The 25,592-nt window shown below is 35.2% G+C and overlaps 1 protein-coding gene across 2 annotated transcripts in view; it reads right to left on the reverse strand.

The window, feature by feature from the left end:
* Positions 1-25,592, reverse strand: part of FBN2 (fibrillin 2) — a 147,554-nt gene that overhangs the window by 21,219 nt on the left and 100,743 nt on the right. For both annotated transcript variants that reach the window (XM_015849661.3, XM_015849660.3), the window contains 18 exons: positions 24,578-24,703; positions 23,424-23,546; positions 22,440-22,562; positions 20,991-21,116; positions 18,856-18,978; positions 18,378-18,500; positions 13,064-13,225; positions 12,212-12,280; positions 11,746-11,871; positions 11,165-11,290; positions 10,380-10,532; positions 6,132-6,200; positions 5,508-5,633; positions 4,549-4,674; positions 4,002-4,127; positions 2,895-3,011; positions 950-1,078; positions 520-639 (listed from right to left, as the gene is read on the reverse strand). In XM_015849661.3, the coding sequence (XP_015705147.2) occupies positions 520-639; positions 950-1,078; positions 2,895-3,011; positions 4,002-4,127; positions 4,549-4,674; positions 5,508-5,633; positions 6,132-6,200; positions 10,380-10,532; positions 11,165-11,290; positions 11,746-11,871; positions 12,212-12,280; positions 13,064-13,225; positions 18,378-18,500; positions 18,856-18,978; positions 20,991-21,116; positions 22,440-22,562; positions 23,424-23,546; positions 24,578-24,703 (2,193 nt within the window). The remainder of the gene's footprint in view (positions 1-519; positions 640-949; positions 1,079-2,894; positions 3,012-4,001; positions 4,128-4,548; positions 4,675-5,507; positions 5,634-6,131; positions 6,201-10,379; positions 10,533-11,164; positions 11,291-11,745; positions 11,872-12,211; positions 12,281-13,063; positions 13,226-18,377; positions 18,501-18,855; positions 18,979-20,990; positions 21,117-22,439; positions 22,563-23,423; positions 23,547-24,577; positions 24,704-25,592) is intronic.

Below are 25,592 nucleotides of genomic sequence, written 5' to 3' on the forward strand. Positions count from 1 at the left end.
GAAAGACAGTATGCAGAACACTAAATCATAAAATAATTATTAGAATGAGCCAATTTAGGCAATTACTGCCTTAAACTCCAACATTTTATCAAGATTTTTAAATTCATCACTCTGCTGTGAAGTCAGAAGCTTCTGTCATGAACTGACTGCTGTAATAACCTCTTTTGTAAACATGATATAAATCCAGTACATGAGTTAGTGTGTTTTATCCACAGCTAAAAATATGAGTTAATGAAATATTGAACATTGTTTCACTTTTGAGAAGTAACATTTTGCAATTTCCAGTTTGCATCAACAGAGAAATTAATGTTCCAAAATATAGTACAATAGAGTACAAAGATGACATCTTGTCTTCTCCTAAAATATCTTCCTGTAGACTTTTACTACTTATTCCCTGTCCCCATGATTTGAAGTAGGATAAAATTCATGATCACCACAACTGCTTTGTACCCATTGAGAATCAGATACTTTTTCTCATTTTTTGAATTGTTTGGAAGCAACAATTACAGCTTGCCTTACCAATACAACTTTCACTCTTCACTTCATATCCTGGTGGACAGATGCATCTGAATGATCCTTCCAAATTTTGACAGGTACCAGGGGAGCATGAACCAGGCAGTGCCACACACTCATTAGTATCTTAAGAGAGCAGATGGCATCAGGAAAGATTTAGAATCATGCAATTTTTATGACATTGCTCTTGCATTACAAACCAGTGTTATTCATTATAAAGATGGTAGGTTATTTTTTTCTAATTTTCTTCTTTTTAGGCATTTAAATGTAAAAAGATCAGTTATTTAAAAACTCAGTTACTTCCATTGAGTTATACTGAAGTCTTGGAGTACAGACATGCTTCACAAGGAAGGGATTTTTTTATTATTCTTAAATATTTGGTTTTATTTTTTCATCTCAGCAGTACTGTAAAATCTCATTGTGGTAATACACATACCAATGCAGTTCTTGCCATCTAGAGTAAGTTCATATCCTTCATTACACAGACATTTGAAGGAACCAATTTCATTGAAACACCGGCCATTTCTGCACACTTGACCAAAGAAGGAACTGCACTCATCAACATCTGTAAAAAAAAACCCAAAAAACAGCAAAACCTCATAAGCAAGAGCCGAGCCTCTCATTAAAATGTATAAGCAGAATCAGTATATACAGCATGTTAGGAACAAACTCAAGTAGCAATACATCTGTATATTTCCATGGAAAAGGCTAATACTGCAGCAACAAGAGAACAGTTGACAGATGGAAAGTAACTCTCATTTAAGTGCTTTAAGATATATGTTCTATTTAAACAGGTTTTTTTTTTTTTTTTTTTTTTCCTGGTGTAGGGTATTATACTTTTTAAACTTGCAGCATTACCTCAGCCGCTGCGTCCGGAGACAGTTAATTACTGCCAAGTGACTCCAGACATAGAAAAGGTTACATGGGGTGTTCTGGACTTTCTCTGGATTTTATATGAGCTCAAGTAGATATGCAAACTGAAGGGAACACTTCCAGTGTACATTACTTCACATACAGTAATGTATTACAGATGAGTATTACAGATGAAAAAGTGTAAGAAAGGAAAATCAAAGAAATTGGGTTAGTATTGTGATGGTAGAACAACAAACACCTCTCTGTTGTAAAATATTTTAATTTAAATGCTGACGACTAACACCAGTTTTACTAATGAGGTTTCTAGCTGTCTTCAAAGACATAAAGTAACAGCTCCTGAACAAGATGTACCCTCTGCTTCAGCCACTAAAGTTGTACCTGGTTACTAGCTTATTCCACAGTGCACTTCTTGTATGTTACAGTTTCACATGTGCAAATATCTTAGGAGTATTACAGTGCAGTGGGCTTAAATTGCGTTTGAACAACTGTGATGGCTTGGAAGAAAGCCCTGGGGCTTTCCAGACTGTCAAGAAACATGTGCACAAAAGCCAAGTCTTGGAGCCAGCTTGGGCTCCTTAGCCTACTTGAAGGCATAGCCTGACAGAGAGGAACTGGATGCTCCTGTTCGTATCCTGGCAGCTTTTACTGCAACTGTGAAGAACCTCCTTAGTATAAACACCATTCTTTGGCTGCAGTCTCTTCTTTCTAGAACAATTTTTGAATTTTCTCTTTCCTGGACAAGCAAGAGATTTAAAGTATTTTTAAGATGTCTTAGTTCTCTTTGGATCCACAAAGGAACCAGCAGACTTTGTTTTGTCTTGCTAAAGTAGCAGAAAGGAATGTGATATCTTACTTTTTGGCTTAGGCTTTGCACAAGGCCAATCTCCTGAGACTTAAGAAGTCTATCCTTTAGCTGAGAAATCCTATTCTTTATCACAAGTATTAAAATTGTCCAAAACCATCGATATCCTCATGCTGTCCACTATTTAGGAATAGGAAATAGCAGTGTCTCTGAACAAGCAAAGTTCATCTCAGGAGAGTAGTAGATTTAGAAGATTAGTTGTGCTCGATTTCTTATTGCTGGCCTCTTCTTCACACTGTACAAAAATTTCAAATAATATAGCTAAATAAAGAATTTATTTTGAATTCCTAAGGTAATGCTGGTGTTGTGATATTACTCATACTTACCATGTGTGGTTCTTATGGTCTTTGCAAGTAGCAAAAGATGTGTGCTATAATTGCCCAATTAATCTATTTGTGTTGAGGGCTGCCTTACAATGTCAGTGAGCTGTAAGTTGGCCCCAGTGGTCCAGAGTTTCAGGGTTTACATTATCTCAAGCTGCCTAGGAATGCGTATTTTGAATTTTCAAAAATAATAATTGCTAACCTCTATTCCTGTATTCCATTAAATTCCCTAGAAGTCCAAATTTTAATTATTTAAATTATACAGTCTCCTTGGCATATTAAGCCAGCAGCAATGAAAGCAAAGTTTGGATTACATCACCTACCCATACAATCATTATTATGAGTTAATTCAAATCCTGGATAACACAGACAGTTATATGATCCAACAGTGTTTTTACATGTTCCATTTCCACATGGATGGCGTTCACATTCATCAACATCTGCAAATAGAAACAAAAGAGTATTCTGGAATTTATTTTCCCCAAGTACTGTGGTATATATGTGCATACTGTGATGGTATTCTAAGCCTCATGTGTTTTATGTATACTACTGATTTTTACAGCATGGTGTGTAAGCTCCTGGGTACATGTAAGACTGTAGGAACATTACATATGACACTTATTTTTCATTTGTATTCTAAAACGTACTCCTATTTGGAAATATAAAGAGCATATGTATTATCTCAAAGCATTCTGTGTTTTTATTTCCCCTAGTAATAATTCTTTGTTTCTTAATGTATGTTACCTATATGAATTCAGTACAAAGGATACAGCACCACAGCCCTTGAACTGTCTGAAATGTAACATAGGCATTTTATTTTTATGCACATGAAAATCTGCTGAAAATGCTCCATATTGGAGTTGTGTAATTGTTCACAATATAGTTTCTATAAGCAAAATTATGATACCAGTAGTGCATCAAGAATTATAAACTTTGCCTATGATGTCTTGTATATACCCACTTTTTAAAGTGCTACAAATTCAGTACTTTCTACTTTCTGCTCAAGTAGTCTTTGGAGTTTCACAAGGATCTGAACCACACTTAGACTGTAATCACTTAGATCTTGTGGACTTTCTGAAACATTTTTGTTTATTTGCAGGTATAAATTTTCCTGTGGAATAGTTTTCATAACTTCAAAACTCTTATCACATCACCTGTAAGCTTTTCTTTCAAAAATGTATTTCTGTGAAAATAGGATTAACACATTCTTCAGTAACATGGAGCTACTTCTGGGAATACTGTAATTTGTTCTCCAACTGATATATTTACTCTAGTGACAACTTCATATGCTTTATTCATAGCATTCAAAAACACACAAACAGTCTTTTTTAATGCCAATGTATACTTCTTATACTATTAAAAATTCATATCTAGATTCACTCCCTTCTGTCTCCACTTTGTTCTTAAACGAAAGCATTTTCTTTCCATACCCATGCACATAGTCTGGTCTTGAGATGCCTTAAAACCATTGTGACATATGCATTGGTAACTTCCTTGCATGTCCACACACAAACCATGACTGCAAACATTAGGAATTTCCAGACATTCATTGCGATCTATAACAAAAACATAAAACAGATGGTACACATTATTGACTTTTATTATTCATTCATTTTACACAAACATGTTCTTACAATCTGTTATTATAATTAAACCCAGATTCAAAATTATCCACAACCAAATCTGAATCATAACAAAAATTCATTTTATAAGAACTTCTTGCCTATACACCTCAAGGTCAAAACTACTGTTAATATTTGGTTGATACCTCAAGAATGTTCTTTAAAAATTTTACTGTGTCTTTTCATCCCTTGTACAGAGAAACAGCTATAAAATAAAAACTGTTTCATAAAATACACATTAGAATATGCAAGACAACAGAAAATAAATGTTGCTTTTACTCTTCAAGAGAATCAAGTACAGACCTTTGCGTAGGTACAAACAGATTCAGACTACAAAAATAAACTGATTTCTTACCAACACAGGCACCATTGGGTGAAAGTTTAAAACCAGCAGCACATTCACAGCGGTAACTACCAGGACTGTTGATACAGTCTGCATTTCTCTGACAGAGATTGTCTCCATTACTGCACTCGTCAATATCTGAAATACCAAGTGTCAAAGTCAAAAACCACAAGATACTTATTTCTGTTTTAGTATTTGGACTGTATTGTCATTCATATGCAAGACTGATCTTTTTAAGCTGCCCTCAACCAAGCACGAAGATGCTAACCTTCAGCTTCTTGTGCCATAAATGCAAACAAAAGGCAAAATCAACAGCATTTCATCAACAGCACTCTTTCTGGACGAAGGAAAATCCTATGAATCCAAGTCACAACACACAGAAGCAGCCATGCAATTTTAAAGGGATGCATAAATCAACTAATTCTTTGTATTAAGTTCCTCTGTGCCTTTGCATATGTTAAAGAAAACATATTTTTAGGTAAAAAATAAGTTGCCACACAGATTTTTAGCATTTAAGGCACAAGTGTCTTCATCATTTCTGCTAGTCCCTTAAATACCAACAGTAAAACTCCTACTGACTTTAGGACACATACACTTTACTTCTACATTTTACAAATATCTGATTCTTGTTTACCTATAAAACCATGGATGAACAGACAGAAGAAGGAAATATCAAGGGAAGCTCTTATCTGAGCAAGCTTTAAGAACAAAAATTAAATTACCTCCCCATAAGTATTTCATTTACTTCTATCTTAGGAGTCAGTGCTCTACTTGATACAAAATAATGACAAATCAAGTGTATGTGTATATGTATTAAAGACAAACATATCACAGCACATTTATAATAGACTAAAACCCTACAAGAACTTGTCAATAAGAGTTTCAAAAATGTGTAAATTATTTTTTCTCCTGTTCATTAAGATAAGTATGCTCACTGGGACTAGGTAGAAAATAACATCACTTCAAATCACCTTCACAGACCAAGAGCAGGTCATTGTAGCTGAATCCAGTTGGGCATTCACAGCGGAAGCTGCCAATCTGATTGATGCAAACACCATTTGCACAGATTCCTGGGATTTCTTTACATTCATCAATATCTGAAATTCAAATGAGCTGGTCAGTTCTTGTGGCTTTACATACTGCACACATTCGCAATTTCACTGTTTTTTACAGAACTTAGAGATTCTTTTTTACTCAAGTTATACACAGGACATATGTTCACTATGAGAAAAAGTAAATTATGTGATGTTCAGTAAGTGATAGAGAGAAATTCTAAGTATTAGACAAGATTCAGAACTGTTACAAATGTGCTAATAAGTCAATCAACATTTTTGAAGGCAAAATTCTTCACCTTATCTATTAAAATTCAAACCTATGAAACAGGATGGAGGAGGAGTGAAAAAAAAAGCACTAACAAAATGTAGGAATCAAAGAATATAAAAATCAAATCATTATAAGTTTGGTCTCACAGTGTGTCAACTTGAAGACTACAAAATGAACACAGATTTTATTTTATGAAATATTCATTTTTGTACTATCTGCAGCAATCTGATGTGTTAAGAATCGTTGGTTAAAATAAGTTTATTCAAACTTACCAACAGCCTTTCCAGTATGAATGTCAAAAGTAAAGCCAGGAATATTACCACATATGTTCTTGAATTCAGCTAGAGCAAATAAGAGAAAAATGTATTTTTAGTATTTATAGATCTCCCAATTACTTGTAATTTTCTCAGAGCTGATATAAGCCAAATACACTTAGAAGAAGGAGCCACTGTGTCCTGTACAAATGAATGCTGAAAATTCAAGTTGCCAAATGAACATAAATGCAGCACTAATTCATACCTGTCTTTTTGCAAATTTTCACAGACTGGCACAAGAACAACTGTCTGACTTGAGAAAGCAAAGCTTCAGGTTTTGTTTTAAATAGAACTCCGTAACTTGCCTATTAAGATTTGTTTCTGCTTTCTAGAAGCCTGCACTGAGAATTTGCAGCAAGAGTTTCAGAAAGAAGGAAAAAATGCAACATCTGTAACTATCCTTCTCTGACAATGCTATCGCTGTCCTTTTTTGTAAATTTTACTGTAGCTTAGTTGCACTGAACTGAGGAGAGGATGGACACTTTACTTTGAAAAAGGTGCTTCAAAAAGAGCACTGTTTCAATATACTCACTGTATACCCGCTTCCCCAGTACATCTTGAGAATGGAAGTTGGACTGGATGGCTGCCTTCTGAAAGGATAACATCTGGAGACTCTATAAAAGCTTTGTCCACTACTAATCTGGATGAGAACCCTACAGTAAATCTGTACTCTGACAGCTACTATTCAGTGAGAGTGCGCATACAAACTTAACTCTAAACCTAAAATTTAGACAAATTATTAAGGCATCTTTTCCAGCACAATTAGTAAAAAGGAAGACCCTTCTTTTTTTCCATGAACAGGGATCTCCCATCTGGTGTGTCGATAGTTTACTTCTCTACTGGCTACTGTCTGAATTTCTTGATTCTCTGTATTTTAGTGGTAGCTTTCATTACCTTAAGATTTTGTAAAGTTTAATTACCAGGGTTATAACTTGAATAGTTCTTGTCTTCCTGAAATAAAATAGATATTAATTTCAGCAAATGTAGTTGATTGTTGCTCAGAATACGATTTGGCAAAATAATTTTTTCACATTCAACCATCTTTGTTATTTCTGTAGGTAGCTGAGTAGGATCCAACATCTGAACCACAGCATTTTCTTCTGTCTTCTGTCGTGTTCTGTAATGACTGTTTAATGCCTTCTGAGGTTTGTCTTGCACTACAGAACAGAGAGTCTTAGAGCTCACTGTCACCGTACTATAACATCCAGCAACTTTCTGCTCTTTTGTATCAGCAAGTGTAAGATATAAGGTTTTCTTTTTAACAGAGATTTATGCTATTTACTACTGTCAGTAAATCTGTGAAATATACAATATACTTGCTAAGGAGAGAGCCTAATGTTTACTACCCTGTCCTGATGGACAATGACAACCGATTCCTGTCATAATGCCTAACATTAGCTCTGGGACAATTGAGGAACAGCTTTGAAGGCTGCAATATTTTACATTTTATTTAATAGAGATCTTTCAATTTTTTTTCCCCCATTTGCACTGTGTAGAAAAACAACATGTAATACATCAAGACTGCAGCATAAAGCTTTCATAAAAGAGTGCCAAATAAACAATATACAAACACTCCAGAGATTTACTTTCTGCAAGCTTGCCTTTGCAACTATTTTTTAAAGACAATTTCCAAAAACCACATACTTTTCACTGTATTATTTTTCATAGGACAAAAAGATCTAACACATAATATGGAAAAAACACTCTGAAGTCAAACACTTTCAAAATGATCCAACCATGAAAAAAGTTATGCAAATACCTGGCTACTTTGTAACACTGAAGCAGCTTTATACACTTCTCTGGGTGGAAAAAAAAACTGTCACAGGAATGATAAACTCGTTCATGCCTTTACAGTAATGTCTATGATCTGTATAATGAGTAATCCTAAGCAATGTAATCTTTACTATTTGAGGGCAGAAGAGGTTGATTGTTGTTGAGCATAAATGCATGAAATGGAAGAAAAAAAAATCACAAAGAAAAAGCTGGCATGTGAAGTTCACTTAGAGGAACAATACAATTTTCATCAGAGCAGAATAATGCTTTTAATGAGCTACTGAGCTCAGTCTAGCAACTGGATAAGGTCACTGTATCTTAATCCCTGTCTGTGATGTTTAGCCCTCTCCTAGATTTCAAAACTGATTATATCTTGTAACTTCAGCTACTCAACCATTCACACTAGCAATTTGTGTTTGATCCCTTACACAATATATTTTCATTGTGAAAAGAGGATCAGTTGTGTTTCCAAATACAGGAAAGGCACTTAAAACAGCTAACAAGGCAATGCTTAAGTAGTTCAGGAAACATTTTCACCCCACTTGAAGACTTGCAGACTGTCTCAGTGAAATTATTCTAGCAACGGTTTAAAAATGGCAGAAGTTTTCGAGAACCTGTCATACCAGTTTAAAAGAACAATTCTTTCCTCTGAGTGAGAATATTAACTGCACGAATCCCTGCAAGTATTTTGCTGCATTTTCTCATTGCATTGTCATCAAAATGACAATTTTATGGCACAGAAACAAATGACTGTGGGAAAGAATTTTATGAGCTCTCTGTGATAGCAAATAAGTTTATTCCCTCTTGTTTTCATCTCTGATTCCTGACTGCTATGAATACTCCTTCATTTTCCCTTCTTCTACTTAAGGAAGGAATGGAAGAGGGTGTTTTTCTTTTCAGTCCTATTTTCCTCCTCTTTACTGCTTGTGGGAGAAAATCTTCCCAAAATTATATGCTGTTTCCCTTACATCACAAGAATATATATGGAATAGAAGGAATATATTATTTACACTAACACCACAGACAATGCACCCACAAGAGGTATGGCTTTAGCAGCATTAGCTCAGTGCAAAGTCGATTAAATAGTAAAATGTATCTGTACAGAACAGGTTTTTTTGGTGTTCTCTTTTTTCTTTCCCTCCCAATCTAGGAAAGCTCTTTCTATAAATGTAAGAATCTTTTAATGAGGTCCAGGTGCTCCTGTCAGGTTTCCAAGCTGGTAATTCTCTGACCAATGATTTTTCCTTGAAAGTTGAGCTTTCCAGGGTGATTTGTTCCAGGCAAGAGACTCCATAAAGATTAACTGAAAAGAACTGAAGACCTTATTATTTTCACCCTATTTTGCAGAATTAAATTTTGACTTTCCTTTAGCGTGTCCTGCTTACTGAGCTTTTGCAAGCTCATCATCTTCAGTAGACGTAATGTAAAAGCAACAAAGAGGATCATGCTCAGTCTTGAGACACAAATGAAAAATCTGGAAAGGTTAACATACTTAAGTAGTGAAACACAATCTTACTCTTCTGACAGAGATTAGAACTACCTGGATAAATGCATTCACCAGCAATTCAGTTACTGAATTATATTACCCTAAATTACCCAATCATAAATCCTGTATGATTGATCAGGCAACAGATATCTTCATCCTAGTATCACTGCATGCTGACTGCTTTTCCAGAAACCTCAAGCAGACAGCTTTAGAGGAGTTCTGTCATCACATACTCTTATGCTTGTTTATGCCTTGTATGTCAGTCTAGTCTTACCATCACAAACATAGATTTTTGACATATAGATATGTCTGAATTAAATTTTATGTCCATACAGGACCTGTGAAAGCCTTTGTATTTGTTAGAAAGAAAGATCAATAGCATACTCATTTTATAGAGCCATTTTATAAAATCCTGACGCTTCATGTCTCATTGAGGAAAAAAAAAAAAAAAAAGTAAATAGTTAGATCTAACTATAACAAACACATTTTAGTTACAGGGCTAACATGCTCCCCCTGATGATGGAAAGGTCAGTCTTATATTTTCCAGGCTTTTTTACTTAGCCCCATACCAGGAGACCTAGCAGTATTTTTTTCCTTTGTCCTTGACCTCATGGGAAGCTTAGAGGGAAAAATCTGCATACTCTTCCTAGATATTTTATTTCACCTGTGTGAATGACTGTTTCCCTCAAGCATTCAAGCTGTATTTTTCCACTCAATACGGAGTGATACTGCAAGAATTGAAGAAGTATTAATTCCTTCCTAGCACAGCCAGACTTAATCCAGCCAGTGAGAAGATGACAGAGTATTATCTCTTGGGAATGATGGCAAACATGTTTTGTTTTTTTTTCTGGCTGAAATATTAACTTTAGTTAATATGTCAAAGGAACAGATGAGCAAAGTGGCAACAAAAAAAGGTGCGGGGAGGGAATGATTATGGTGGGCTTTACCTGTTCCTGGAGTTGGACATGGTTCACATGGTTTATTCCAGGCTTTCCCAACATTGTATGTGCAGCAGCACATCCTTTTGGTTACATTGAAGGGCAGTTCATTCTCACAGGTGGTTCCATTATAACTTCTGTAGCAAAAGCTTTTCCTCATGTCTAGATGTAAGTAAAGAATCACTTACAAAGTCAGCAACAAACAGACTTAACTTAATAGTCTATGACGGAGGACTCCGGCTACAGAACACAACTGAAATACATGCCCAGATTCATTTAAAAAGAATTTAAGGACTGCAGTTATCTGCTTTCCTTATATTATTTGCATATTATATATTATTTCCTTGTACTAGACATATCTGAAATTTGGCATATTTTCAAGACAAAGGAGTAAAAGCAATATTCCTATGGAATAAGAAACAAAATGTAGATGTTTACTGGATCCAATTATATATCAAAACCTACTTGAAAATGGCTAGGGAAAAATTAAAAATATTTCTGAGTTCTATTAAAGAATAAGACCATGAGAACACTGGTAGTTGTCTGGATCTCTTTTCAGGCTACAAAACTTTACATTCTCAGAGTTAAAGGTAAGAAAAAGCAATATAAGAATTTAAATTTATATAAAGCGCAAATAAACTGTAAGTATACTGCTATGAAGTTTCAGTTTTCTGTCAAAAGATTTCTAAGAGATTAGAAATGACCATGTCAAAAAGGAAATTTTAGAGCAGAGAATCTTATTCCAAAACTAGCTGATACCTACACAGCTCTAATAAAGATAATATTCTACATACCCATACAGTTATGTCCTCCATTGACTTGCATATATTCAGGAGGGCAAATGCAGGTGTAGTTTCCCAGGGTATTGTAGCAGGTGCCAGGGCCACAGACACCAGGATGTGCAACACACTCATCAATATCTGCAGACCAATTGAAAACACTACAGTTAACAAAGGGAAAGAGGACCAGGCCCTGGCAAGTATTTCTGAGAAATATGTCCATAAAAAATCACATTAATATATCAAAAATGCTGCATTTAAAGGCTAGCTTAGAAAGCACTGCTTTGATTTGAGTCAGTGAGGATCTAGGCAATATAAAGCATTAAACTGAAAATCCGGAAATCATTAACAGCCACCTTACATGTGTATTACATAATGCCTATATTTAGCTGAGATCTAGTGTATGAACATTAGTATATGCAAATGTTATATTGCAAACTTCATATTAATCCTACCAGGAACACCAAAGATGTTGATTCAAGAGATTTTAGGCAAGTGTGTGAATGCTATATCTACTTATGAATTTAAGACTGAAAGCAGAAGTATTTTTCACCATAATTAAATTGTGAAAAAGAAGACCATTTCAAGGACTCAACCTTCACAGATTCTTGTCTCTTCACTGAGGTAGTAGCCTTTTGGACATTCACACTGGAAGCTGCCAAAAGTATTGATGCAATTTCCACCTTGGCAGAGACCTGGCAGCTCCTGACATTCATCAATGTCTAAAAACAAAGGCAAAAATTTATTTTCAATCTACTATGAAAAGAAACAAGAGACCAAGAGTATTCCCCTAAAATTTTACAGATCGGTAGATTTTAACTGCCATGTGGACTCTTTTTGCTTCTAAATCACACTTCATGAAGGCATGGATGAAAACATTTATTTTCCTAGAGAAACACTGGATCTCTCCAATATTCTTTTACAATGCTCCTTTCTATTTTTGTACAACTTATATTAGTGCAGGTTTCCACTGCAATTAACGTAACAACTTCTTCAATACACAGTTCCTGTATATCAACTCTATTTACTGTTTATCTTGATAGTCACTTATGGTGGACTCACCTTCTAAAATAATAGTGATGGGATTTGGTCTGAACCCTTCTCCTCCTGGACAAAGAGTATTGTATTCCGCTAAGCCATTGAAAGAGAGAGCATATCAGTCATAAGTATAAAACACTAACAATAGAAACACAGCATTTCATAAGTGTATTAATGATTCTCTTTCACTACAACCATTGGTTTTCTACCCTCCTTGGTCTACTCAAATAAACAAAACCAGTTTAAAAAATGACATTAGTGTAAAATCAAGGATATTACCTTACTTGTAAACTCTGCTTTAAACATTGTCATAAGCTCAAACATTCTTATAGGCAAGTACAATGCTATTTTCTCTATACGGAGCCTGTATAAGGCATACTATATGCACCCTACTGAGCTTTTACTGGTTCTTTTAGTAAAATAAGTCACTACACAATACATATAACTATACATTAAAATCGAATTTTATACTACTTTGAGACTGTTCAGATTTGTAAGCATGACATTTCTTTCGCATTACCCATTCAAAGAACTTCAAAGATCTACAAAGTTATTAGGTATTATCAAACAACAGTTCTGAAATTACTGGACTGACTTAGAGATTGCTATGTAACAGTTACCAAAACTCTCACTTGAGAGCTACCACCATTCTTCAGACTGAAGCATTAGGCTTTTTTTACTTTCCCCCTGCTAGTGTGGAGATGACAACTAAGAATTCCTAATAGATGCCTACAGTATTCAGGTTCTTGAAGGAAACTGGCTTCATAAACAAAAACCTAACAGTGATAGAGTAGAAGATTTCAGATATATTTTATATCCTTTATTAGTATATTCTATAATAGGTGGGAGAGGGAGACTAAGAGAACATTTCCTTACTGCTATTTACAGAGGGACATGTTTCACAGGGGTTTCCCCAAGCCTTTCCCAGAGAGCAGCAGCAGGAGGAACGACTGACTCCAACTCCTATTTCAGTATTGCAGGACAGGCTTCCATCCCCTCGTGGTCCATACTTCAGGTAGCAATTGCCAACACGATTATCTATGTATAAAGCACATGAGTACAGATGTAGACAACAACATATGCAAAGAAAAAGTAGGAATTCATTTTAACATTCAATTTCTAGAAGTAAGAAGTCTGATAACACTTATTTTAAAGTCACCAACAAGCTGGAAACACACATGTACAGTTACTGATGTTGCAAGAGAAAGCATGGAGAAAGGGTAGCTTCAGTTTCCTTAATATCCAGAGATCATTTTAATTGTCTGCCTTTCAAAATGCATGATTCCCTAATGTAGGACATCCACTATTTCCAATCTTTAAATAAAAAAAACCAAACAACAGAAAACTTGCTGCAGTTTACTGATAATACTTTTTCTCTATCTTATGACTTTCACTGGACTTTATTTATTTTCTGTGGAATTCAGAAGAAGCTGTCTACTTTTCTATGGAATTACAAAATAAAGTTCCATCTGCTGGAAGAGTTTTACTTGCAAATAAATTCTCAAAAAAACATTATTATTTAAACAAATAATCTAGATTTCCAGTTAGTTTACTCAAACTACAATATTGTGATAAGGATAACTGTTAGCATTGGCTGAAGAAGCAATGAGCCTGTTAAGAGAAATAAAGCTATGAGTTTTCTTTTTACTGTCAATATTATCTCTTTGTGCTCCATAAATGGAAAGAAACTAACAATGAGACATAAATACAAGGAATGAGAAGTCAGCCAACTACTACAGTATTTCTTATCATAATCAAATAAGAAGGACAGAAATTGCCTCAAAGTTAATGTTATAATTTTAAAGATCAGATCTACAAACTAACTTGATATCAAAAGTTACCTTAAAAGAAGCATAGAAACACACTTGACAAGCAAAGGAGTAGTGTAAAGGTCATACTTCCTGCATTTTTACAATTCTTGTTAATGGTATAACTAAAAAACACATAAATGAATTTTTGAATGGTTTAACAAACGTATATCTCACAAGTAAATACTGTATTTTTAATTTACCGCTTGTCTCATAGAATCCTAGAATCATAGAATTATCCAAGTTGATGCTGCAGTCTTAGCTTAAATCAATTAATCAATCTTTCAGCTTTCCAAATAATTTATATTTAATCATTAATAGACAAATTCAGGTTATCTTTCTGTCCAGAAATTTTAATTGCATGTAGAAACAGATGACAGAAAATAAATATGTTCCTGGGCACAAGGTATTCTACAGCAAATGTCAGTATCTAAACATAAATTATCACTGTTGTAAAATGCTCAGTTAAGGGTTGAATGGAACAGACATACTTATATCATGGGCCTCTGATGCTAAGAGAAGCAGGTTCTCTTTATCCTTCTAGGAACAAGAGGCCAGACTTATCTGAAATCACTGACCATATTAAGAGTGGAAGTACATTTTTACTAATTAAAATTAAATTTATTACCATACTTTTTTTATTTATTACCAGATTCCTGGTAATAAATACAAGTTTTACAATCTGTTAAGGCTGAGAAAAAAGGTATATCCTGTTGTTGTCATTATGGAATTCAGCTGAAATAATCCAAACACAGTTATTCTCAGAACACCTACATGCTCATGCTCTCAAAGGAACTGCACACTCCTCTCCATTTGCGACAGCACAAAACATCTGCCTTTTTAAGAGAAGCCAAGAAGAGATTTGGCTTCATTCTTCTTGTGAGAAGTGCTAATAACAAAAAGAGTATTCTGGAACATGGCTCAAACCAGTGGACCGCAGGTCCATTATGAGCCATAGGAGATGATAGTCCTTGGAAAGAGGGCAGACAGTGGAATTCTCTAGTAGAGAATCTACACCGAGTTCATAATGGGTTTTATGTTTCAGTTTACTACTCATATGAATTGCCTTGACAAGGCACCATGTTCTTTTTTTTTGCCAAGGATAATATTTCTGCTCCTTCCGAGAGGAAAAATTCCATTTTTGCTCGAGGGTGCAAGAGATAGTTACAGCTGAAGAGAACCAGAAGTGCTATTCTTTGACATTCCTGGAACACTTCTTTCTGCAAAACTTTTGTGCTTCTGAAGAAAGAAATCTTTGTTTTTCTTGGTAATGCCTGTTATGGTCTGTGTTTTTTTTCCAAGTGACTACAGTCTTGGAGTGAAAATTGGATAAGGCTTGACAGTTGCAAATGAAACAAACTTCATCATTAGTGAAACTGTAATTTGGACTTGCAGCTCTGAGACAATAAATAACCCCAAGTGAACTGAACTTTAGTTCGTCCCTGTTTGGATTGCCTAAGTCAGCAAAGCAGAGACATCCAAAGCATACAACCTCTGGAACAAGAAGTAGTATGGCTGTATTTGAATGGCAAATGTTTTCCCGTGTTAATCCATTTAACTCTCTATAAATATTACTAGTAAGAGCTGCTGATGAAAGAAAAAATAGAAAAACCTAGCAATGTTTATAATCACATAAAATAGTATAAGTAAGACGCCTTTATTAGCATTTGATTCCCTCATCTCTTAAAGATCGCTACCATGTCATTTTATTAATGGAGCAGGACTTCTGTTATCTTACTCTGATGATATTTCAAGGAAACTGTAGGCTTTGGATGCCCCCTATTTAAAACAAAAACTGAATGTGTAGTGTTTTTTGCACTTCATCATTAAATCAGGCTGCACAAAAATGTGCACCTGAGTTACAACTCATTCAACATACATGCAAGAGGATTTCGGCTCTTTCACCATCTGAAACTGAATTTAAAAACATGCTTGCTCTTCTCTTCTGTAAAGGCAGTCATGGAGGAACTAAAGTTGGGGAAAGTGAAGAAAAGGAGAGATAGAAGAGTCTTCTTGTACTACAAAGACAGGCGTAATAGTGTTTCCTTAGGAAAGTAAGAACGATGGGACAGTATTTCTTTCACTTAATTCTTATACATTGTTTCATCAGAGAGGTAGGTCTTGCTTTCTCACTTGTGATTTTAAAGTTGCTATATTTACCCTAGAGGAAAGAAGGTTCCCTTCCAACTGAGGGAACCTTGCGGAACCACAGGACCCTTACTGAAGATATCATTGAGATAACTGGTTCCAAAGCAGAGTTACAACTCCTTATTTTTTTAGCAAAACACATATTAGCTAGCAGTAGAATTATTCAATCTCACAAGTATATTCAGAGGTTATTCAAATCATTTGATGATAATTCGGGGCTTGTGTGTTGATTACACACAGTCTCAGGCTGTAGAAAAGAATGAGGATCTTAGTGAAACGCTGAAGAAGGTGAGCCCCAGAGGCAGGATTTCATTACTTATGCTGAATCAACAGATAAGGAAAGCTAAGTTTGAGCCAAATAGCAACTGAAGAAGAAAAATATTAAGGCAGGCATTTTTAAAAAGTGTCTCTAGAAAACAAAAATGCGGATTTCCAGTTCAATGGGAATAGATTACATATATTCTCTTCCTATCCAAAAATTTCAGGTTAAAATATTTTGGAAAAATCATAGAACCCTTAGAGTTGGAGGTTAACATTAAAGAACAACCAGACCATCTCCCTTGCAAACAATGGGGACATCCACAGTTAGTGGACTGATCCAGACTCAACTTCAAAGTCTCCAGGGATAGAGGGACAGAGCTTCCACATCTCTGGGCAATCTGTTCCAGTGCCTCACCACTCTCACTGTAAAAGACTTTTGCCTTATATATAATGTACCCTCTATAAGCTTGAAATCATTTCCTCTTGTTGAATCAACACAGATTCTGCTAAGGAGTCTGTCCCTCATCTTTCCTAGAAAAGGAAATCTTTTAGCATCTTTAGATGCTGAAAGGTCACTATCAGGTCACCTCCCAGCCTTCTCCATGCTGAACAGCCCCAGCTCCCTCAGCCTGTCCTCATTTGAGAAGTGTTCCATCCCTCAGAGCCCTCTTCTGGACACACCAACAGATCCATGCCTCCCCTGTATTGAGGACTCCACATCTGGATGCTGTACTCCAGGTGACGTCTCACCAGCACAGAGCAGAGGGGCAAGATCACCTCCTTCGCCCTGCTGGCCATGCTGCTTTTAATGTGTTCCAGGATATGTTTGGCTTCCTGGGCTGTGAGCCCATGCTGCTGGCTCATGTCCAGCATCCCACCCACCAGTATCCCCAGCTCTTTTTCAGCAGGCCCGCACTCCATCCTTTCATCCCCTAGCTTGTATTGATAGTGGGGGTTGCCTCTACCCAGGAGTAAGACCTTGCATTTGTCTTTGTTTAACTGCATGAGTTTCACCTGGGCCCTCTTCTTAAGACCGCCTAGGTCTCTCTGGATGGCATCTCATCCCTCTGTTGTGTCAACTGCACCCCACAGCTTGGCGTCATCAGCAAACTTGCTGAGGGTGCACCTGACTCCACTGTCAATGTCATTAGTGAAGATATTAAAGAATATGCGAATAAATATGCGAATACTGGTTCCAGTAAGAGTTTCCTCTGGGAAACAACATTCACTACTAATCTCCATCCAGACACTGAGCCATTGACTCTTTTGATCAAAACTGATCAACACTGTGAACATCTCAAATAGGACTTACCTCCAGGATCCAGGAAAGCAACATAATGTGGTTGTTTTGGTGGTGTCATAATATAGTGTCAAATAAATATTATTGTAATTAATCAGAAAATTGAAAGAGGTGAAATTACCAATCTAAGCAAAACTGAGTTCCCAAAGCATTGAAATAACAGTGCTGTTTTCCAAATAAATAAAATAAATTGCCAAAAAGCTTTCCCAGGATGACATGACAGTCCTATAGCAAGTGGAAAATGTAATGAAAGCAGAAAAACGTAATGAAAGTTCACATTATATATGTACTAAACATAGTAGAGTTAACTACACAAATTACAGCAGGATCAGCACTAGAATACGCTTCTCACAGTGGTGGCTGAGTCACTATCTCTGGATGTATCTAAAAGCTGTTTGAATGTGGTGCTCAGGTCATGATTTAGTGGAGGGTTCTTAGAGTTAGGGTAGTATGGTTAGGCTGTGATTGGATTTGATGGTATTTATCTTTGAGGTCTTTCCTAACCTGAGCAATTCTAAGATTCTATGATTATTTTTGTATCCTGCTATTCTCACATTCTGCCCTGCCTTTGAACAGAAGCCAAAACTACTGTTGTTTGATATATCTAAAATCCATACAACACATATTTATTTATTTATTTCAATAGTAACACTTCAGGGTAGCTTTTACTTACCCACACAACCCACTCCAGTAGGATTCAGCTGGAAATCTGGAGGACAATTACATTCGTATCTCCCAGGAGTATTTACACAAAGACCATTAACACAGTTAATGGGATCAGCACATTCATCAATATCTGAAATAGGAAGGCTACATTTATAAATCCATTCACTGGATGGAAAAGAAGAAATATTTTACATTTTAAGTCAAAACAAGCAGGAAAATTTCAGATGCAAGTTATTTCTAAATGCAACTGAAGGAAAGAACTATAAATAATTCTTCAAGCAATTTATGTGTTAATAATTTTTGTACAGTTGCATATTTAAGAAGCATTAAATTAACTTAAATAAATTCACAGCATGTGATTAGCAGGGAAAAATGCATTTATATTGTTGCAAGAGATACAATGTGTGCTTTGTGAACTCTTGTTTCAATTAACTTGGTGCAATTAAAATATATTTTAGTCTTATATACAAACAGATGAAATATACCTGTGCAGTTTCCCCCAGTTCTATCTAGTTCATAGCCATCATCACAGATGCAATGAAACATTCCTGGTAGATTATTACAGGTACCAAATACACATATATTCTGGAAGGAGCATTCATCAATATCTAAAGAAATATATTAAGAACAGAAAGTTACATACAATTACCTCATTAATATTTATAATAGTGTACTACACTGCAAAATGTAAGCAGAGACACAAGCATCTTCTGAGTTGAAAACAAATAACATAGGAAAAAAATCTGCAGGTACTCTCAGATAGCAAGATTCCTAAGCAGCCAAAATCAAGCAACACTGCAAAGGGCTCTAGCTGCTCTAGCACGACCTTGTGAACTATTGGTAGCAAAGACAGACGGGAAAACAGAAAGCATTTATATAATTTTACAAAGCACTGTTAAATCTTCATTTGGAATTCTGGGTACAATACTCTGTTCAAGAGTAGTGAGCTAAAACTGGAACACATGTAACAAAGGAATATTAAAATGATCAGAGTAACAAAATGTCAGTGATGAACTTAGCATGCTTGCCTTAGACAAAGGTTGAGAAGTGATATAGTGCCCATTTACAAGACTATATGGGATTGAGTGACTTTCTGGGAGGGAGAAAGGAGAAAGAAAAAAGGATCCACTTTTAAGGGAAAATGAAATTTAAAATAAATGTTTAGTATCCAACAGACTGCTATTAATTTTAACTGGAAATTAAAGGAAGATTTCTAAGTACTGTTGAGAGTACAGCTATGAGATGACCTCCAAAATAGGTCAAGAACACAATTACTTTTAAAGTAAAACTTAGGAAAGGTACAGAAAGACTATGTCATTGAGAAGCTAATGTATGAACATCTCAAGGGAATTCTGATGAAATTAAATCAATTATTCATATTACAATTATTGCACTAAATCCAGGATTTGGATTTTATCCAGACTGAAGAAATTAGCCAAGGAGTTACTTTACAAAACGACAAATTAATACACCAATCTTTTTTTTTTTTAAGTAGAATTCGAAGTATTCAGCATTCATACAATTTTTTTCAAACTGTACAGATTAACCTATGTAATGCTTCCAGACTTCTACTGGAATCACAATAATATTCCAAGATTTTTTCCAGAATCTTCAATTTCTTAATCAGTGCACCATTGTGGATCAGCTTAAAACCCAAACTCTCATGATCTGCTGTCACAAGAATTAGGATATATATTTTTTGAAACACTGATTAGATAGTATGCATTGGATATTTTTATTAGAACATTGTTTTAATTATGGATTGGCAACTGAGCTGCACTGGGAAAATCACAAAGCAAGACAACAATATGCTGGAATTATAGTAGATCTAATGAGAACAATTGAGTAGCTAATTTCTCAGAAGCTTATGGCAGAAGTTTCATTTGTACATGTACTCCTGAATATGTGGATGTGCCAAATTATTGACTTTTAAAGACTACATTTTGTAGGCTGTTTTAAAAGTCTCATCATGAATTTTAACTTTCTTAAAAGTTAAGAGCTGTTTACCATTACAGAATAAATAAATTGAAAAGCTTTGGAGTATTAGTTACAAAGAATTTCTCGAACATACAATTTTCACATTAATCTAATAAAGGATGCAAAAACACATCAGGGAATAGAAAATGAACTTGGTTAGAGAGAAAATAACTTCTGTGTTTCAGACGATCTGCTACAACACTGAGGGAGAACAGATAACAATTAAAAACTCTCCAGGATACATTTTAAGGAGTGTTAGACTGCTCAAATACAGTGGTGATTTGCAAACTCTAAATTTTCTGGGAAAAAAAAATAATAATTAAAGATGAAGTCACTTAGGAAATACAAACTTCATTAAGTAAACACATTAAAGAAAACAGTGATTAATGTAGGACTTCCAACATATCATTCACTACCAAGAAAACAAAGAAAAACAGTCACGAATCCCAAAACTACAGAGCCAAACTGCACTCAGACTTTTGGACCATGATCAGGAAAACTTCCTCACTCATAGAAATCACTTTTATATGTCAAATTTATGCTGTGCAGTCTGCTTCCAGGTAGAAGTTCTTCAAGCAGTTCTTCTTGCTTTATAGCTGCCAATTCAAACTCAGAAAATAAATCTGAAGTGCTGGTAGCTTACCTTGGCATGACTTGCTGTCAGAGGCAGGAGTGAATCCCATCTCACACTCACAACGGTATGCACCAGGGACATTCAAACACTGTCCATTTTCACACAGATTAATATTTTCTGCACACTCGTCAACATCTGTGGGAAAGAGAAGGTTCCTTCAAAATAAAATCCTTCAAAATACAAAGAACTTTATTCTACCACTCAATGTTGCTGAGTACTACTGATATAACTCCAGTACTTAAATATTTCTACTTGAAGGTAACTTGTAATAAAGAAAAGCAAATCCAATGCAATTTCTAAATTGACTCCTTATGACTTCCTACTCAGCTATGAATCTTCTTGCATTATCAGAATTTAAATTTTTGTCCTAATGCAAGGTTTTCAGTTTAGCTTTGATAAATAAGATGAATGCTTTGCTTACAAAGTCAGAACTTTGTTCTTTATTTTATATTGCCATGTTATTTGAACAAAACTTTTTTTGTACACATTACTTAGATCATTGGTTCTTTAAAATGGTGTGACCCATTTACATTGCAAGATTTCCGTCAGCTATAAAAAGCATGATGGCAAGGGAAGGCATTCAGGCATTCAACACTGCAGTCATTGTAAGTGCTCAACAATTTGTCAGAGAAGCGTCTGATTGTTTAAACAAAATTTAATAAAGTTTCTTCTTTTTATTAATCAACATCTGGTATCCTATCTAATTTTTAAACAACAGATCTGAGATGCACTGCATTAATAATATGTTTTAAAGTTAATCACAAACTTGAAACACACAAGCTAGCAAAATCTGAAGACAGTACTTCTGAAATCAAGAACTCCCAATGCCAATTAGAAGACTTCTTATATAAGGTGTAAATTCATTTTTGGTCTAAACTTGTTAGCTAATAAATAAATTAACATGAATTTCTTTGTATTTAACTATTGTTAAGATGTACACCTTCGAACCTTTGAATTTGCTAACTACATGCAGAATATTTTAGAAATCTCCAGTACAGATATTATTGCATCTTCCACTTCAAGCAATAAAACACAGTAACTCAATGGCCAAGTTATGATCTACAAAAAAATCCTTAAACTTTATGCAGTTCTCTAACTTCAGGGTTACTTTGAAACACTGTGGTGCCAAACAGAGTTCGCTTTTAATAGCAAACAGCTACCAATGAATTTAAATGCAGAGATAACGAAGTTTATCAACTATTTTTGAAAGAGCAAATGCTTATTTGCTGTGAACATAGAAGTGCAGGAAGTTCACTCAACAATTAATCTCAGTGTATTTAGTTTGGCACACACATCTAGACGACAGTCAGCCACCTTTGTGAGAAGTTTCTTCAAGAGATGGGAAGAACACTGATTTTAAAATATACTTCAGAGTTTTTGGGCTTGAGTCTAACTTTGTTAAGTTTCCACACAACAGAAACCATAAGAGACAAATCAGCTTTCACAGAAACTACATACCAGAGCAAGAAAATCCATCCCCTGTGAATCCCTCAGCACAAGCACAGCGATATGACCCTGGGGTGTTCACACACTGAGCATTCACACTGCACTGGTGTGTTCCATTAGAACATTCATCAAGATCTGCACACCAGGGGCAAAAAATTACAAGTGTTAATATAGAAGATACAATACTTGCATGTAACTATCAAGCTTAAAAAAAAAAAAAAAACAAAAAAAAACCAACAACAAAAGGGGGGAAGGAGGGAAAGGGGGAAGGAGGAGGAGGACAACTAACTCTCCTGACCCTAATGACCTAATTTCTAATTTCTTTTCCAAATTCCTTCAAATATGACTTAGCTTCAGAATACAAAGTAAAATGTCATAATACTGTATTTTAACCTTCATACATTATACCAGTAAAATCTAACTCATATATGAAACTCTGATTCCACAGTTTTCAAAATGTTCTGTAAAAAAGGGTAATGTTTACAGTCTCTTACATAAAAAAGTTAAAAGCAAAGGCAAGAAGGCATAATTTGGCTGCAGCAGCCCAAAATAAAGTTTCCCATATGCTGAGTCTAATCTGCTCTATATTAGGTCTATCAACTACCTGTAGCATAGGATTAATACAGAAAATCTGTATTAAGGAACACAAATAATATCTTACTGGCAGGAAATCACAAACAAACTCAACTATATTTTTTACTACATTTTGTATTTTGCACATTTCAGACATTTCATACTAACTTTGTAAAATTTAATTCAGTAGGATGTTACACAGTCAGGCTTCTGAGAAAAAAAAATATAAATATATATATTATATATATATATAAATCCTTCAAAAACTCTAATCCCTGAAACCTAAGTATCCTCTATGCTCATCTAATCACAGAGTGCAGCTAAGAGAAAAATAATTATTTGCTTTTAATGTGGTATTCATAGTTCTACTGCATGCTTCATTAAAATAACAAGAGAGAAAACCTTAGTTTTCTATATACTTACCAATACATTTAATTCCATTTCCAAACCATCCCTCTCTGCAAGTACATTTAAAACTTCCTGGTACATTGACACATGAGGCATGCATATCACAGTTGTGAGCACTAATTTCACACTCATCCACATCTATAAGCACAAAATAAACTATCAGTATTTACAGTCAGGAACACCAGAATATTGCACAGATGCTCTTACATGTTGCTCATTCCCAGCATGGAGTTTTACAATCTTCTAAAAAACATGACTTCAAAAACATATAATGATTCAAGCAAATATCTTATAATTTAATAATAGTGATAACTGTATTTTCAGTTCTACTTTTAATATGCTTTTAATACGTTCTTTGTAAACATGAAAATAATAGTTTGATTTCCTACAGCTGCATTTTAGTGTAAAATTAAAGCTGTCCTATAGACACACCAGATATGCTGAAATGTCTAACAGATTAGATCTTTGGGTGAGCAAGCACATTTTAGTTACAGAAATTATTTTATTTATAAAAATTAACCAGAATAAATTCCTAAATGTAAAATTACAAGAGGAATTCTGTCAACCTTCCTAGAAAAGTAATTTTGGAAGAACTTAGCTTGCCTCAAGAGAGCTGACACAGTCTACAAAGGGAAATATATTATTGCAGGAAGTTGCATGGTTTGAAACTGAACTACTCTGATTCTTTAAAATTTGATAGCATGGGATAAAGGAAAGCATTTATTTTCTCTCTTACATAATCACTTCCTTTTTCATTCTTTTCCTCTACTGATTTCCATTTTGATCTTCTTCTTAGACTCCTGGGTCATTTCCTGCAGCTGTAGCTGGCACATGAGTTCATACCTTAAGTATGTACGACAAATAGTTCTGAAGGAATACTTTAACACCAATGCAAATGCACCAGGTCAGCCTAAATTTCATACCATAGATATTCCCCCGTTTTATTCAAGAACAAGGTTTGCCTTTAAAACTGCCATTAGCTACAAGGCCTTTTCAACCATTACTGATCCTGGAAACATGCTGACACATAGAACAGTTAGACTCCTACTCTTACTATCATGAAGAAACAACAACCTTGCTTGCATGTGAACACACCTGGGCATTTATTTTCCTTAAACTCAACTAAGATATGTATACATCATGACATACATGTTGGAAATTTGCTTTACCTGTGCATCCAGTGGTTCCTTTCTTGACTGAATATCCTAGCTGGCAGTGACAAATGAAGGAACCTTTAGTGTTCTCACACTCCCCAAACATACAAATGTTGGAATTCAAATCACATTCATTCACATCTGTAAGTGCACATAGATTTATCATTAGTTAAATACTGATGTCACCTAAAAGCATACTTTTCCTTTTGGAAAGCCATTGTTCAGGTAAAAAATGTCAGAAGCATGGTAGGAGAAGCTGTTGACTCCTTTGAGGGTGAAGTGGCATTGCTAAAAAATCTTGACAAATTAAAGGGCTGGGCATGAGGTTTAACAACAGCAACTGACAGATTCTGCACCTGTGACAGGTTAACTCTATCTATACATGCAGATGGAGGGGATAAGAGGTGGGGAGCAGTCCTGCAGAAAGGGATCGGGGTGTTCTGGCTGATGGCAAGACATCATGATGCAACAAAGTGCCCTGGAGCCCAAAGGGCCAACTGTACCTTGTGGTGTAGCAGGCCCAGTGCTGCCATTGGGCAAGGGGAGGGGCTGCCCCCTCTGCTCTGAACTGTGCAGCCTATGACTATTGAAAGGTTTAACGAACAGATATTCACAAAATATTATTTAAGTGACATAGCTCAATGAATTTAAAATAAATGAAACATTATATGCAAAAGGTGGTGGCTTCACATAAGCATCGAAACAAACTAAACATGTTAATGTAAACTGAAGAAATATTTTTATTTTGATTTCATTATAATCACTTATGATAATTTTCTGCAGTTGTGAGCACAAACTGAAATATTTGAAAGTGACATAATAATATGCTGGGGCATCCAAACATTGTCTTCTCAGTCACAGTGCTCTAGAGAAATTCCACAGCTGTGAGTAGATCAGTCCTGTTTTTGGAATTAGCTAATAACTCGATTCACACCTAGAGCTTTTTCAGTACTTCTTATACCCTTCCTGACATTTATACAGTAGCAAGAAAGATCTGCAGATGTTTTGTCTTCTACAATTTATGTACCAT

This window comes from Coturnix japonica, chromosome Z (genome assembly GCF_054131305.1).
Source record: "Coturnix japonica strain WE chromosome Z, WE-NBRP24, whole genome shotgun sequence".
Lineage (NCBI taxonomy): Eukaryota > Metazoa > Chordata > Aves > Galliformes > Phasianidae > Coturnix > Coturnix japonica.